General features: G+C 47.6%; 1 protein-coding gene across 4 annotated transcripts in view; it reads left to right on the top strand.

The window, feature by feature from the left end:
- The window catches only part of Tdrd12 (tudor domain containing 12), an 84402-nt gene that overhangs the window by 67207 nt on the left and 3007 nt on the right, over positions 1–14188 (top strand). For all 4 annotated transcript variants that reach the window (XM_021169021.2, XM_021169022.2, XM_021169020.2 and 1 more), the window contains 3 exons: positions 12586–12695; positions 13846–13909; positions 13998–14111. In XM_021169021.2, coding sequence (XP_021024680.1) covers positions 12586–12695; positions 13846–13909; positions 13998–14111 — 288 coding nt within the window. The remainder of the gene's footprint in view (positions 1–12585; positions 12696–13845; positions 13910–13997; positions 14112–14188) is intronic.

Here is a 14188-nt window from a genome sequence, read left to right as displayed (position 1 = left end):
ACTCTGAGAAGTGTTAATCCCACTGTTGGAGAATAAAACCACTACTATAAATTTGAAGTAAACTTTAATTAAATACTGGCTAGGATGATGGCCTTTGGTCAGATCCATTCTGGGATCCCTGAAAATGGTGGCAAATCACATTTTGCAGAAGCTTATAAAAGTGTTTCCCATCCAGTCTGCTGTAGGAATTCTTAATCCCAATCCCCCTTTAGCCACTTAGTTCCTGGATAAAAGGCACACACAACCTTTATTTTTACAATAAGCCTTAAACAGCACTAGAGCTGGGCAGATATCTACCCTCTATGCTATTAGAATCTATTTTCCTATTCACAACTGCGAAGTTATTGCTTACTCTGCTTCATTTTATTTGCCAGCAGGAATGTGCAAGTAAAAGCTATGGAGGCAGGGGGCGCTGGCTGGAGAGAGGGCTCAGCAGTTAAGAGCACCTACTGTTTTTTTGTTTTGTTTTTTTTAACTTTAGTATCATGTCTAGGATTTATTTTATTTTTCATTATTATTATTATTAATCATTCCATTCGTTTATTTCTCAAATGATATCCCACTTCCGGGTTACCTCTCCGCCAATCCCCCATCCCACATCTGCCATCCTCCCTCCCTCTTTTGCCTGTATTACGGAGGACCTAAGTTCAGTTCTGAGCACCTGTGAACTGATTTCCATAGTGACTGCACATTTTAGATGCCAACCATGGTAACCACATCCTCCCCAGAATTTGAGGTCTTTTTTTACTAATGGTCATTCTGACAGGGTGACATGGAGCCTAAAGCAGCTGTAATTTGCATTTACCTGACCTCCAAGGATAAACATGTTATCCAAGTATTTATTGGCCATTGGTATTTCTTCTTTTGAGGATTGTCTATTCGGTTTATCAATTTATTTATTGAGTGGATAATTTTGTTGTTTTGTGTTTAAATTTTGCAATGCTTTATACATCCTGTCTGATGATAGCTGGCAACAACTTTTCTCCATTGCTGTAGGCTTTCTATTCACTCTAGTGATTGTGTCCTTTGCTGTACAGCATCTCAACATCATATAATCTCCTTCATCAAGTCTTGGAATAATTTGCTGAGTTCCTGGAGCCCAGGCCATGGTGTGAGGATCTAGTTGGCCTATGGGTTCACTGTGGTGACCTTGGAAGGTTGTTAAATTACAGATGAAGGGGAAGGTGGCCATAGAATCTGGCAAAGATAAAATAGTTTGTAATATGAAATGACTTTAGTTTTTGTTGAAGCAACTTATGGAATTAGGATACTAGTGGTTTTCCTTATACTTCAAAGAAACAAGAAATGTTTCTATTACTATAAGGTATTCTTTAACAATGAAGATGCTATTATTCGTGGGATTTATTCCTTAACTCTGGGCAGAGTTGTGCAAGTCCTCTTCACACTACAGCCTTGGAATTGAGCAGAGCGAATCTTAACTTGCTTGTAGTCAGAGCAAGGTCAGAGCAGAGACGGATGCAGAACCTTTGAAGTGAAAGACCCTCGAAGGGAGACCCTCACTCAAGTCTCGGGAAGGTGCACACCCAGTGAGACACTGAGACCGAACTTGCTGTAACCACACGAGGCTTTAATGGCACACAAGCAACAAAGGAGCGCTCAAACCAGCATACTGGGGTCAAGACTCATACACCGTGCAGGGGTAGAGGAGTTCGACCCCGGCCTAAACTTTTCACAGGCTTATAAAGGCAAAAACCACAAACCAAAAGGGAGGAGTAGAAAGAATTGGCGCGGTTACACATGATTGGCTCATTTAAATGTCAGCGGGGTGATTACAAGTTAACAGGGTAGTACGTGCCAGCTAGGGCGTAGGGAGGCATAAGGGCCTGGGACTTATCGAGGTTCACAGGACATCTGGTTAATGNATGATTTATGGTGGACTGAGGGAGGNNCCACCCAGGGAGGCGCCATCCTGCCAGATGGCTATTGAATCAGCCTTGATAGCTCTGGCCAGTTCTTGCATTCCTTTTCTTATCTTTTATGGCCAGACATTCCTTGCTACAGGGTGGGTCTTGCTGTGCCTGGACTTGCCTGGGCCTGTTTATTAAAGACTAAATAGCAAATTTTACTCTTCATTCCCCACTTCTTCTTGTGGATAGCTCTAATCTTAGAGCGACCCTTCCTCCCCTTAAGAGCCTGATATTGCTGTCTGAGGACCATGACTTGTATGGTGTTCACTCTATCTTTAACAAAAGCAACCAGTTTATTTAAAATGCATGGCCCGAAAGTGAGCAGGAGGAAAAGGATAATCAGAGGGCCTGCCAGGGTGGATATTAGTGTAGTAAACCAGGGAGACCTGTTAAACCAGTTTTCATACCATCCTTGATATGCTTCTCTTTCTTTGCTTCGTTTTTCTAACCTTTCTCTGAGCTTAGCCATGGAGTCCCTGATAACATCGGAATGGTCTACATAAAAACAGCACTCTTCTTTTAGTGCGGCACAGAGTCCACCTTCTTTAAGAAAAAGTAGATCTAGCCCCCTCCTGTTCTGCAATACTACCTCTGATAGCGAGGTCAAAGATTCTTCGAGTTTGGTAATGGACTGCTCTAGCGCCCCTAGGTCTGCATCCATAGCTGCCCTGAGCTCATTATAATAGTAGGGCTGTTGAATGAGGGCAGCAGCTCCGGTTCCGACCCCAGCCACTATTCCTATGCTCATTAAGACTGCCAAAGTCAGAATGACAGGTTCCCGTTTGTATCGGGTTCGGTGATCAAATTCATCTAAAAAGGAGCCCTCATCATGGTATAGGAGCCTAGGAACGAGTTGCACTAACATGCAATAATCTCGAGTGGAATTAAAAATAGCTGCAGACACACAAGGGGTTAATCCGGTATTGCAAGCCCAAACAGTGTCTAAAGGGGGTACCAGGTACCGACTCTTGTCAGCCGCCTGGATATGCTGGGTCTGGTTACAAAGATGCTGCTTGTCTTGAGGTACTTGACCCAAGCAGAGCCCGCTTCCTGAAACAGCCTCTAAGGTTAACTTTTTGTTTTTTTCCCCACGGACATCGAGAGTGGTCCATGGTCTTATTGTAGGCTCGTACTTGGGCTATTCCCTCATAGTAAGGGGGGTTGGACGTATAGCACAACCAGCAGGATTGGGTGGCATTGGGATTGGTGTGATTGAGGGCTAGAAACGCCCCTGCATTAGTCTAAACAGGCGATTTTCGGTGTCTGGGGGTAAGGGGGCGGTGAACAGGGGTAGAACAGGACTGCGGGAGGAAACTTCTCCTGAGAGCTGTGTAAACTTAGGAGCTTTCTGGGTGGAAATAGGAATGGGCCGAAGGCGGGGGTTGGCAAGTGCTGTATTGGGGCTTATGGTTCGTGTGGGCAGACTCTTTAGTTTTCACTGATAGTGAAAACGAACCCAGGGTCTCCTCTTCCAACGTGTATTCTCAACCCCCAGCGATTCCCTTTTAGCCACTGGCGATTTTGCTTTCCCTGTGATATAAAACTGATATTAAGAGGATTGCAATAATCGCCTCTGCATGGGCCCCAGGGGCTGTTGGACGAAGCACATCCGCTATCAAGGTATCTGTAAGGATGTCTTTCACCTTGTGCCATGTGTTCAGGCTCGCAGCCCCTTTTTACAACAATTAGATCCCAGTCAGAAGAAGGTTTCCAATAGTTCTCTCTTGTAGTTTCACATCCCCATTTAGCACAGAAATAACTTTTTGCCCCTCCACATTTCCTCGCATTATCTCTGCTCAATCCTTGCCCGGGGCAGACGTAGAAATCGGTTGCCTGAAGGTTTGCTTGGAAGAGCTGCCCTGAGCACCCCACCCAGGTCCCCTCCACTCCAGCTGAGACACACTGTTCCTCTGGGGGAGGCTTATCTAGTTTTTCATGGGTTGGAAGATCCCAGACTGGGGATCCGGCAGCCAGCTTAAAGACGTCAGGTTGGAGGACAGGCCACCACGCCCATGAAGGGTGTACTCCTGTTGCTGACCACACAATGCCACCCACTTCATTGAGCACTTCCCAAGTCAGACTTTGGGGGGCATGAGGGTTATTATCCAGGGTTGGTGTCACAGCGAAGGCGCAGCTTATGAGGATTATCAGTGACAGCCACCGTCCAATTGTCTCTGTAGTCGTTCTTATCTTGGTTGGGTGCCTTCTTTATGTGGGAGGCGTGGATCCAGGAGGTGATCCCGTCTACCTTTATGGCCGTGGGTGTGGTCAACAGCACTAGATAAGGTCCTTTCCACTGAGGCTCAAGCGTGCCATCGTGATGTCGTCTGACCAGGACTGAGTCTCCGACCTGGAACCTGTGGGGCACCGCAGTGGTCCCCGGAGTGTAGGCTTCTTTGATCTGGTTCCAGATCTGTGTCCTGACAACTTCTAAGGCCTTTAAATGGGTGAACAGAGTAGAGGGTGAGGAAGAATCAGCGCTGGGATCCAATATCCCGCCTGACTCAGTCAAGGGGGGCAGTCCCCCATGTAGAATTTCATAAGGGATAAGGCCGAAACGTCCAGGTGTGTTTCAGACCCTAAGGAGCGCAAAGGGAAGGAGGGTCACCCAGTCTTTGCCGCCGGTCTCAATAGCTAATTTAGTTAGAGTCTCTTTTAGGGTTCTATTTATTCTCTCTACCTGTCCTGAACTCTGGGTCTGTAAGCACAATGTAATTTCCAATTAGTCCCCAACTGTGTGGCCAGATCCTGACTTACCTGGGCAACGAATGCGGGCCGTTGTCTGAGCCAATTACCTTGGGGATCCCAAACCGGGGTAGGATCTCTTCAAGGATCTTCTTGGTCACCACCTGAGCAGTTTCAGACTTGGTGGGGAAGGCTTCTACCCATCCTGAGAAGATGTCTATGAAAACTAGTAAATACTTATTACCATATTTTCCTGGTTTGATCTCAGTAAAGTCCACTTCCCAGTAAACTCCTGGGCGATCCCCCCGTTGTCTTTTTCCTTGTTCATTAAAGGGGCATGCAGCATTGGTTAGGGCAAACGCTTTGCAGGATTTAGTTACTTGTTCGGCTACGGGATGTAGCCTGAGTACATAATAGTTTGAGGACTGGACTAAGTCACACAATTTCTTTGCCCCCAGATGCGTCAGGTGATGAATGCGTTCTACATACACCTTTCCTTCTCTATAGGGCAAAATAATTTTTCCTTCTTTCGTTCTTGCAATCCCATGGTAGCTAAATCCCTTGGACTTTCCTTGTTCTTCAAGATCTTCAATCATTTCATAATCTTTGGAGGTATATTCAAAACTGATCTCTGGGGTTCCCTTTGGTTCTTCTATAGTCCCTAGAGGCAGCGTAGGGACACCTTGTGCTGCCTGTTTGGCCGCCCAATCTGCCATCTGATTTCCCTGGGCTACAGGATCTTGCCCCTTTTGATGGCCAGGGCAGTGGACGATGGCCACTTTCTTAGGCATGTGTATAGCCTCTAGGAGGGCCAAGATTTCTTCTTTGTTTTTAATGTCCTTGCCTGCCGAGGTAAGCAGCCTCCTTTGTCTATAGATGGCCCCATGAATGTGGGCTGTGGCAAAAGCATAGCGGCTGTCAGTGTAAATGTTGATCGCCTTACCTTCTGCCAGCCGCAGAGCTTGAGTTAGTGCCAGGAGNTCAGCCTTCTGAGCTGAAGTTCCTTCTGGAGGACTGCTTGCCCAAATTACCTGTTTTCCGTCCGCCACTGCCGCTCCCACTCCTCTTTTTCACTCTACCACAAAGCTGCTCCCATCTGTGTACCAGTCAGGCACACCTGGCCAAGGTCGATAAGTCAGATCCTTTCTCGTTCCAGTTTCTTCAGCCAGGATATTAGTAAATTGATGCACCGGGGTGGAGTCATCTGTCTCGGGGAGGAGGGTGGCAGGATTGAGGATGGCAGGTGGAGCAAAAGTTACTCGATCATTTAGCAACAAACTCTGGTAGTGGGTCATCCGGGCATTAGTCATCCAACGGTCAGGGGGCTGTTGCACAATACTCTCTAGAGCATGGGGAGCAATTACAGTCACATGCTGACCCAGAGTAAGCTTGTCAGCGTCTTTAACAAGTAGGGCTACTGCAGCAATGGCGTTTAGACAAGAGGGCCATCCACTAGCGACTGGATCCAGTTTTTTTGACAGGTAGGCCACTGGCCGCTTCCAGGGCCCCAGAGTCTGAGTCAGGACTCCGAGGGCTACTCCAGCCCACTCATCAACATATAGGGTGAAAGGCTTAGTCAAATCTGGCAGGGCCAAAGCAGGGGCTGCAAGTAGACCAGCCTTTATGCCATCAAAAGCTTTTTGGTGTTCCTCTGTCCAGGTGAACGGGACTTTTTCTTTAGTGAGTGTGTACAGAGGGGCCGCCAGCGCTGTGAACCCCAGTATCCAGAGTCTGCAATATCCCGCTGTCCCCAGAAACTCACGTACTTGCCGCGGAGTGATGGGGGTCGGGATCTGCATCACGGTCTTCTTTTGAGCTTCGGTGAGCCACCGCTTTCCTTCTCGGAGGGTGTAACCTAAGTAGGTCACCTCAGTGCAGCATAGCTGAGCTTTTTTAGCAGATACCCGGTACCCCAACTCAACTAGTTCATTTAGGAGCTTTTTGGTCCCGTCGAGGCATAGTTCCTGGGTTGAGGCTGCAAGGAGTAAATCATCTACATACTGCAAAGGAGATACTTGGGGATTCTGTGCCCTGAAAAGTGCGAGATCATGATGGAGAGCTTCATCAAAGAGGGTAGGTGAGTTTTTGAATCCCTGTGGCAGCCTAGTCCAGGTTAGCTGACCCGTATGTCCTCCCTCTGGGTCTCGTCACTCAAAAGCGAATAGCGGTTGGCTACTCGGGTGCAACCTGAGACAGAAAAAGGCATCCTTCAAGTCTAGGACAGTGTACCAGGACCGTTCAGGCGGCAGAGAACTCAGTAAGTTGTAAGGGTTGGGCACGGTTGGGTGAATGTCCTGTACCTGCTTATTGACTTCTCTTAAGTCCTGGACAGGCCGATAGTCATTTGTCCCAGGCTTACGCACCGGCATAAGGGGGGGTGTTCCAAGGGGACTGGCACGGGACCAATATACCCTGTTGTAGCAGTCTCTGGATATGCGGTTGAATGCCTTCTTTAGCCCCTTGGCTCATGGAGTACTGCCTGACTGAAACAAGTGTGGCAGCCGCTTGACTACGACAGGTGGCACTTGTCTAGCCAGTCCCATCCCAGCCTGCTCTGCCCAAACCTCTGGAAAAGCTGTCAGCCATTCCTTAGAGGGTAAAGTCCCAGACTTCTGTTCATGGAGGCGATATTCTTCTTCTAAATTTAAAACTAAGCATGCCACTGGATTCTTATTCCATGAGATCTCAGGTCCATCAGAAGTAAACTGGACTTGTGCTTTTAATTTTGTCAAAAGGTCCCTGCCTAGCAGGGGCGCCGGGCACTCAGTTATCACAAGAAAAGAATGAGTCACTTTATTTTTTCCTACTTCTAAAATCCTTTTGGTTGTCCAGGGATAAACTTGCTACCTGTGGCTCCCACAACCAAAGTCTTTTTGGATCCCAATTGTCCTAATGGCTCGGTCAAAACTGAATGTTCTTCTCCTGCATCTACTAAAAAATTAACAGGGGTCCCCTCCACGGAGAGAATTACCCTAGGCTCGGGGAGGGGGGCCGAACCCTGACTCCCCTAATCTTCCTCGAGGGCCAGCACCTTGGGGCCCCTCTGTCTCTTCTTGGGGCATTCTCTGGCCCAGTGTCCTTTTTCTTTGCAATATGCACATTGGTCTTTCTCAAGCGGTAATCTTTGTCCTCCTGGGGGTCTTCTTGCCCTGTTGCCCAGGTACCCTGACTGTCCTTTCTCTGACCTTCCTTCACCTACTACTGCGGCCAAAATCTTAGTTAAGTTCCTTTCCTGCCAGCGATCACGCCGGTTCTCTCTCTTCTGCCTCTTTCTTCTCTCTCTCTTGTTTCTCTTCCTCTGTTTCTCTCTTATGGTACACTTTCTCAGCTTCCTTCACTAAGTCCTGTAAAGCATAATCCTGAAGCCCCTCCAGCCTCTGCAACTTTTTCTTAATATCAGAGGCGGACTGACCAATAAAAGCCATAGCTACTGCCACCTGCTGTCCTTCTGAGGAGGGATCAAATGGAGTATATCTCCTATAAGCCTCTATTAGTCGTTCTAAGAAAACGGAGGGCGGCTCCACTAGACCCTGAAGAACTTCTCTTACCTTGGCCAAATTGGTGGGTCGCCGTGCGACCCCCTTGAGAACTGCTACTAGAGTCCGACGGTAGACCGTGAGACCCTGAGACGCTCCCTACCTTCCGCAGTGTTGAAGTCCCAGTCAGGACGGGCCAAGGGGAAAGCTGCATCTACAAGGTTGGGGAGATTAGTGAGGGGTCCCATCTGGTCCTGGGACATTCTTTCTGGCTTCTAGCAGGATCCTTTCTCTCTCTTCAGTTGTAAAGAGGACCTGCAAAAGTTGTTGGCAGTCATCTCAAGTGGGCTGATGAGAGAACATTAGGGACTCGAGGAATCCCGTTAAGCCTTGAGTGGTTCTCTGAAAAAGAAAGGTGATTAGTCTTCCAGTTATACATATCGGCCAACGAAAATGGCTAATACTGCAGTGGGACCAACTCCCCAGGGGCAGGGGCAGGTCCCCCCACATTAGCTCTTAAAGGCAAAGCAACGGTGGAATCTGGTCTAGATCCACTTCCCTCTGGGCTGCGGCCTCTGTGGCTACGAGTCCCTCCTCTCGGTCCTGTCTCAGAGGCCGCCCGGGGGTCCGCTGGGGCAGGCAGCTGTGGGGGAACGGGTTGAGGAGTTGGTTGGGGGTAAGGAGGTGGGGAGGAGTCAAGGAGAAAGACATCATCAATTTCAGGATAGATGCGCGGTGGGGAGAGGGGGGCGATGGAACGGGCTCTGGCAGATCTGGGGACGTCACTTTTGGTTTCGTGGCTATGGCCACCATCGCTGCCTAGGCTCCTGAAGTCCAGGTCCACAGCCAGGGTGGTGGGTTTTGGACCAGGTCCTGCCACACGATAATATACGGTACCTGATCAGGATTGCCCCCCCCCCCGCGGCCTGAAAAACAACTCGCGAGAATAATAGGCAGGCTGAAGTTTCCCTCCGATGGCCAGTCCACACCGAAAGTTGGCCATTCAGAGGAGCAAAAAGTTTGCCAAGGTCCCTTCTTGACCTCGACGGAAAGATTGTGGGACCTAGTCTTAACGTCCGTCCAATGGTTCTGAGTCACTGTTAGTGGGGTCGTCACAGTCTGTCCCATTTCGAGCTCTGCCACACACACGATAAAAACAATTACAAAGACTACAAGACTCAAAGACAAAACCAGTACCTGACTCCGAGTCAACCAGAATTCCTGAAAGGAATCAGACGGCCTAGAAACAGGCCTCAGAAACAGATTGTCAAGGAGAAAACCTGTCTCCTGACTCTCTCCGCGGGGGATCCACCAGGCGTCCCTGGTCCTCCCCCTGTCCTCCTGGGACGAACGAATGGTGGACACCTGGACACATCTATCCTTATCCACTCCGCTCTCCCTCCTGGAACGTGGCCTCAAAAGAGCATTTGCAAAACCAAAACTGCGCACCAGATTTTCAGAGAGAATATAGACACAAAACCAAGACAAGACAGAGGACCTTACCTCCAAGTGGGTCTAGGACCCCTGGGTGGTCGCGCAAATCCCGGACGAGCCCCCAAATGAAAGACACCCCCCCCCCCCCAAGGGAGATCCTCACTCAAGTCTCAGGTGCGCACCCAGTGAGACGCTGAGACTGAGCTTGCTGTAACCACACGAGGCTTTAATGGCACACAAGCAACAAAGGAGCGCTCAAACCAGCATGCTGGGGTCAAGACTCATACACCGTGCAGGGGTAGAGGAGTTCGACCCCGGCCTAAACTTTTCACAGGTTTATAAAGGCAAAAACCACAAACCAAAAGGGAGGAGTAGAAAGAATTGGCGCGGTTACACATGATTGGCTCATTTAAATGTCAGTGGGGTGATTACAAGTTAACAGGGTAGTACGTGCCAGCTAGGGCGTAGGGAGGCATAAGGGCCTGGGACTTATCGAGGTTCACAGGACATCTGGTTAATGAATGATTTATGGTGGACTGAGGGAGGCACCACCCAGGGAGGCGCCATCCTGCCAGATGGCTATTGAATCAGCCTTGATAGCTCTGGCCAGTTCTTGCATTCCTTTTCTTATCTTTTATGGCCAGACATTCCTTGCTACAGGGTGGGTCTTGCTGTGCCTGGACTTGCCTGGGCCTGTTTATTAAAGACTAAATAGCAAATTTTACTCTTCAGAAGTATAGGATGTAGTGGTCTGGAAAGAGACTCCTATTACATAGCACTTAGAGTTTCAAGTTTAGGGAGATTCTGATAGAGGGTGGTGGTGGAACTTTAGGGCTATGAGAAGAGAGCCTTTGAGAAGAAATCAGGAGCCAGGCAAGTGTGGCCCATTAGCAAGAGTAGGCATGTTTGGTATCTCTGCCTGTGTAATTAGGCTGTGGGCATGTCAAAAGTATTCAGAGCCGGGCGGTGGAGGCTCACGCCTTTAATTCCAGCACTCAGGAGGTAGAGGCAGATGGATTTCTGAGTTCGAGGTCAGCCCAGTCTTCAAAGTGAGTTCCAGGACAGCCAGGGCTACACAGAGAAACCCTGTCTCGAAAAAAAAAAAAAAGTATTCAGAGCTGAAAGCAGCATGTAGGAATGAGGAGATAAAATGATGCTCAGAAAGATTGGTAGGCAGGTGAGGGTGGCCCCTGGGATAGGAAGAGGAGGACGTTCTGGGCTCTGCCTGATGTGAGGTCACAGGATTGAGGGGCTGACAGGGATTGGGGTTCTAAGATGCAATGACAGAGAGTGTTGACGCTGTGGATAAGAAGAGATGTTTGGGTGGGGCCAGCTCAAAGGCCCAGAGTTTGCTTTAGGACACAGCACGTTTTAAGGTCAACTGAAAGGACAATCTGTACTGAGGAAGCAGCAAGAAGGGCCCCTGGCCTGTTGGAGTGAGGTTGAAGATAAGGCATGTAAGGAGGAAGGGGCAGACTGGGGTGGGTAGGCATGCTTGTATCCAGTATGGGAGGGAGGGCAGTGCTTTGGTGGAGGCAGAGATGGAGGCCCTCTGCCAGTTCCAGGGTTGTAGGCTAGGTTCATATAAACAGAAGCCTCCAGAGACAAAGTAAGCCTTTGCTCTCTTTACAGATGTCTGTATCTGCCATGCAGGTGTAAGCTTAAGTTCTCTCTAAAAGCCTGTGCACAGTGAATTGCATTGTCATCCATAAGCACAGAAACTGGGCAGTGGGGTTGCAAGGAAGTGTTCCCTGGTATCAACCTTTTTGTTTTTTATTTTGAACAACATGACTTCTGTGCTGGTTGTTTTTGTCAATTTAATACAAATCTAGACAGATCTGTGAAGAGGGAACCCGGATTAAGAAAATACTTCCATAAAATGGGCTGTAGGCAAACCTATAGGGCATTTTCTTAGTGATTGATGGAGGAGGAAGGACCCAGCTCTCTATGGATACTCCCACTCCTGGGCTGGTGGTCCTGAGTTGTATAAAACAAGCAGCTGAAAATCCACAAGAAGCAAGCCAGTAAGCAGCATTGCTCCATGGCCTCTGCATTGGCTCTTGCTTCCATGTTCCTGCCCTGCTCTCTCCCCTTCACTGATGGACTGTGATGTGGAACTATAAACTGAAATAAACTCTTTACTCTCAAGGTTGCTCTTGGTAGAAGTGTTCTGTCAGAGCAACAGAAACCCTAACTAAAACAACTGATTATCTACTTAAAGAGCCAAAAGATTAGTGATAAATATTTTTACTTTTTTTTTATTTGAGACAAGGTCTATACATAGTCCTGGCTGTCCTAGAACTTGCTGTGTAGACTAGTCTGTCCTTGAACTCAAGAGATCTGCTTGCCTCTGCCTTCCAAGAGTTGGGATTAAAGGTGTGTACCACTGCTCTTGGCTGCAGTGTGTGTGTGGGGGGGGGGGGGGTAAAATTTTTTTCAAGATGGTCACCTGAATGAGGTAATCTCTAAATTAGTAATAGGCAAAAATGAAAGGGAACTGTATTGGATTTAGTGGATTTCTGTGCATAAAGATGTGAATGGAATTTTTTTTTTGAAGCCACATCTTACTCTAGACCTTCCTGCCTCACTGACCTCAGAGCTGGAGAGCCACCTCCCTGCCCCTACCCCACTGATACTTACATTTTATGAAAACAATATTTCTAGAAGTTGACCCAAACTAGTAATAACAGATTCTGGGAAAGACATTGGAGGAGCCAGGTAGGGAGGAGGAGAAACTAGCTCTGCACCTGTGCTCTCTGTGTGAGTGGAGAAGCTGCGTGTGCTCCCCTTCCCAGTTCAAGGAGCTTGAAGGAAAGGCCAGCTGAGCAAGCGAGAGAGCATCTTTCTCTGATCAGGTGTCTAGCCACCCCACTCCTACCTGGGTGCTTGGTTGCCGCAAGAGCACACAAGAGCAAAGCTGACTAGCCTGCACTCCCATTGTCTGTAGCCCACACAAACTCCAGGTAGGTTTGACTCCAGGATGCATCTGAGTTGTTTAATGTCTGTACCGTCTTGTGCCAGAGTCTCCTCAAATCCATTTAACCTCTGCCTCTTCTGTTCAGGATACCTACAACAGTAGAAGACACCGTGTGTTTGCAGGGCACTCAGCAAGGAGACGGAGGTACAGAAAGAGGAGCTGGTTTCCAGGAGGACTCAGATAACCAAAAGCCTGGTTAGTGCCTGTATTTAAAAGAAGCTTGACCTCAAGTTGTGACTTTCCCATATTTAGGCTTCCCTTCTACTGAGGTATTGAGCATAGAACAGCCCACATGGACAGCACTGAACAGTGTGGCTGTCTCTGTGGGGAGAGTTAACCAGTGAAGAGACCGTCCGCACTTACATCTACTGGCCAGAGTTGGCAGAGCCTCCCCAGTGACCCACCTTTTTCTTCTTGTTCCTATCACTGCCAGTTTTGCTAAGTTGGAAGCATGTCACGTACACTGCAGCTTCCTCCAGTCTGTAGCATTGCAGACAGTGGTGTGGTTTCATTTTTATGTTATTTATATTCTATAATATAAATTACTAGTGTTTATTTTTATACCAGGGGTTTTTGAGAACAGTAAGGTTGTTTTTCCGTAGGTGCTATTGTGATTAAAACTGCTTTTTTTTTTTTTTTTTTGCATTGTTGTGAATCAAATCTAGAGCTTTGTTTTATGTTTTAAGTATTTTAGGTAAAGTCTAAATTCTGTTGTCCTAGAGATGTTTGTTCAGCAGTTGTTCTGTCTGAGTGCTGGCCTGTTCTGGAAGCCTGTGGGCTAAGGGCCCAGCAGGCCTGGACGCCTGTCCACCAGCAGTGCAGCATGGCCCCTCTGCAAGAGCACCTGCACTTGCCTGCTAGATTCTGTTCTTTGAAAGTTTATTCTAGTTTAGATTATTGTGTCAGTTTCCTAAATGATGTGCATTTTAGTTTCTTCTAATATTTACTACTAGATGCCTGAGTTTTTTGTTTTTTTGTTTTTTTGTTTTTTTTTCCGAGACAGGGTTTCTCTGTGTAGCCCTGGCTGTCCTGGAACTCACTTTGTAGACCAGGCTGGCCTCGAACTCAGAAATCCGCCTGCCTCTGCCTCCCAAGTGCTGGGATTAAAGGCGTGCGCCACCACGCCCGGCTAGATGCCTGAGTTTTAATGAAATTTATTTTCTTTGTGTTTGTTTTTTGAGACAGAGTCTCTCTACATATCTGTGGGTGCACCACCACATCCAGCAGAAATTTATACTCTTAACATAATCCTGTGTGTAAAAGTTGCTTTGCCTTGGGTACCAAAAATGTGTGTGTGTATGTTGTATATAAATAATCTGGAAATTTTCACATTGATTTTGTGTAGGAGTTTTATCTGGAGACATTGGCAGCGAGACCATTAGCAAAGCTCCACAGCCACATGGAAGAAGGTAGGTAGGTATGTGCTTCTGCCGCAGGGCAGCTCCCCCAGCCTGCAGCTGCATGCTCCAAGTACAAAGCCCTTTTCTTCCCTTCCAGCTTTCACCCACAAATAAAGTGGTTCCAAAAAGATGATGTGGTCATCTTAAAGATAAAAATAAGGAATGTCAAAGATTATAAGTGTAAATTCTTTACAGATAGAGTCATTTTCAGGTAGGTTTGTGTGTATCTGATAAAGTAAAATTAAAATCACATACATTTTAGATGGCTGACTTTATTTTTATTGAAAA

This window comes from Mus caroli, chromosome 7 (genome assembly GCF_900094665.2).
Source record: "Mus caroli chromosome 7, CAROLI_EIJ_v1.1, whole genome shotgun sequence".
NCBI lineage: Eukaryota > Metazoa > Chordata > Mammalia > Rodentia > Muridae > Mus > Mus caroli.
The sequence above is the reverse complement of the archived record's forward strand: the minus strand, read 5'-3'. Positions and strand labels throughout refer to the sequence as shown.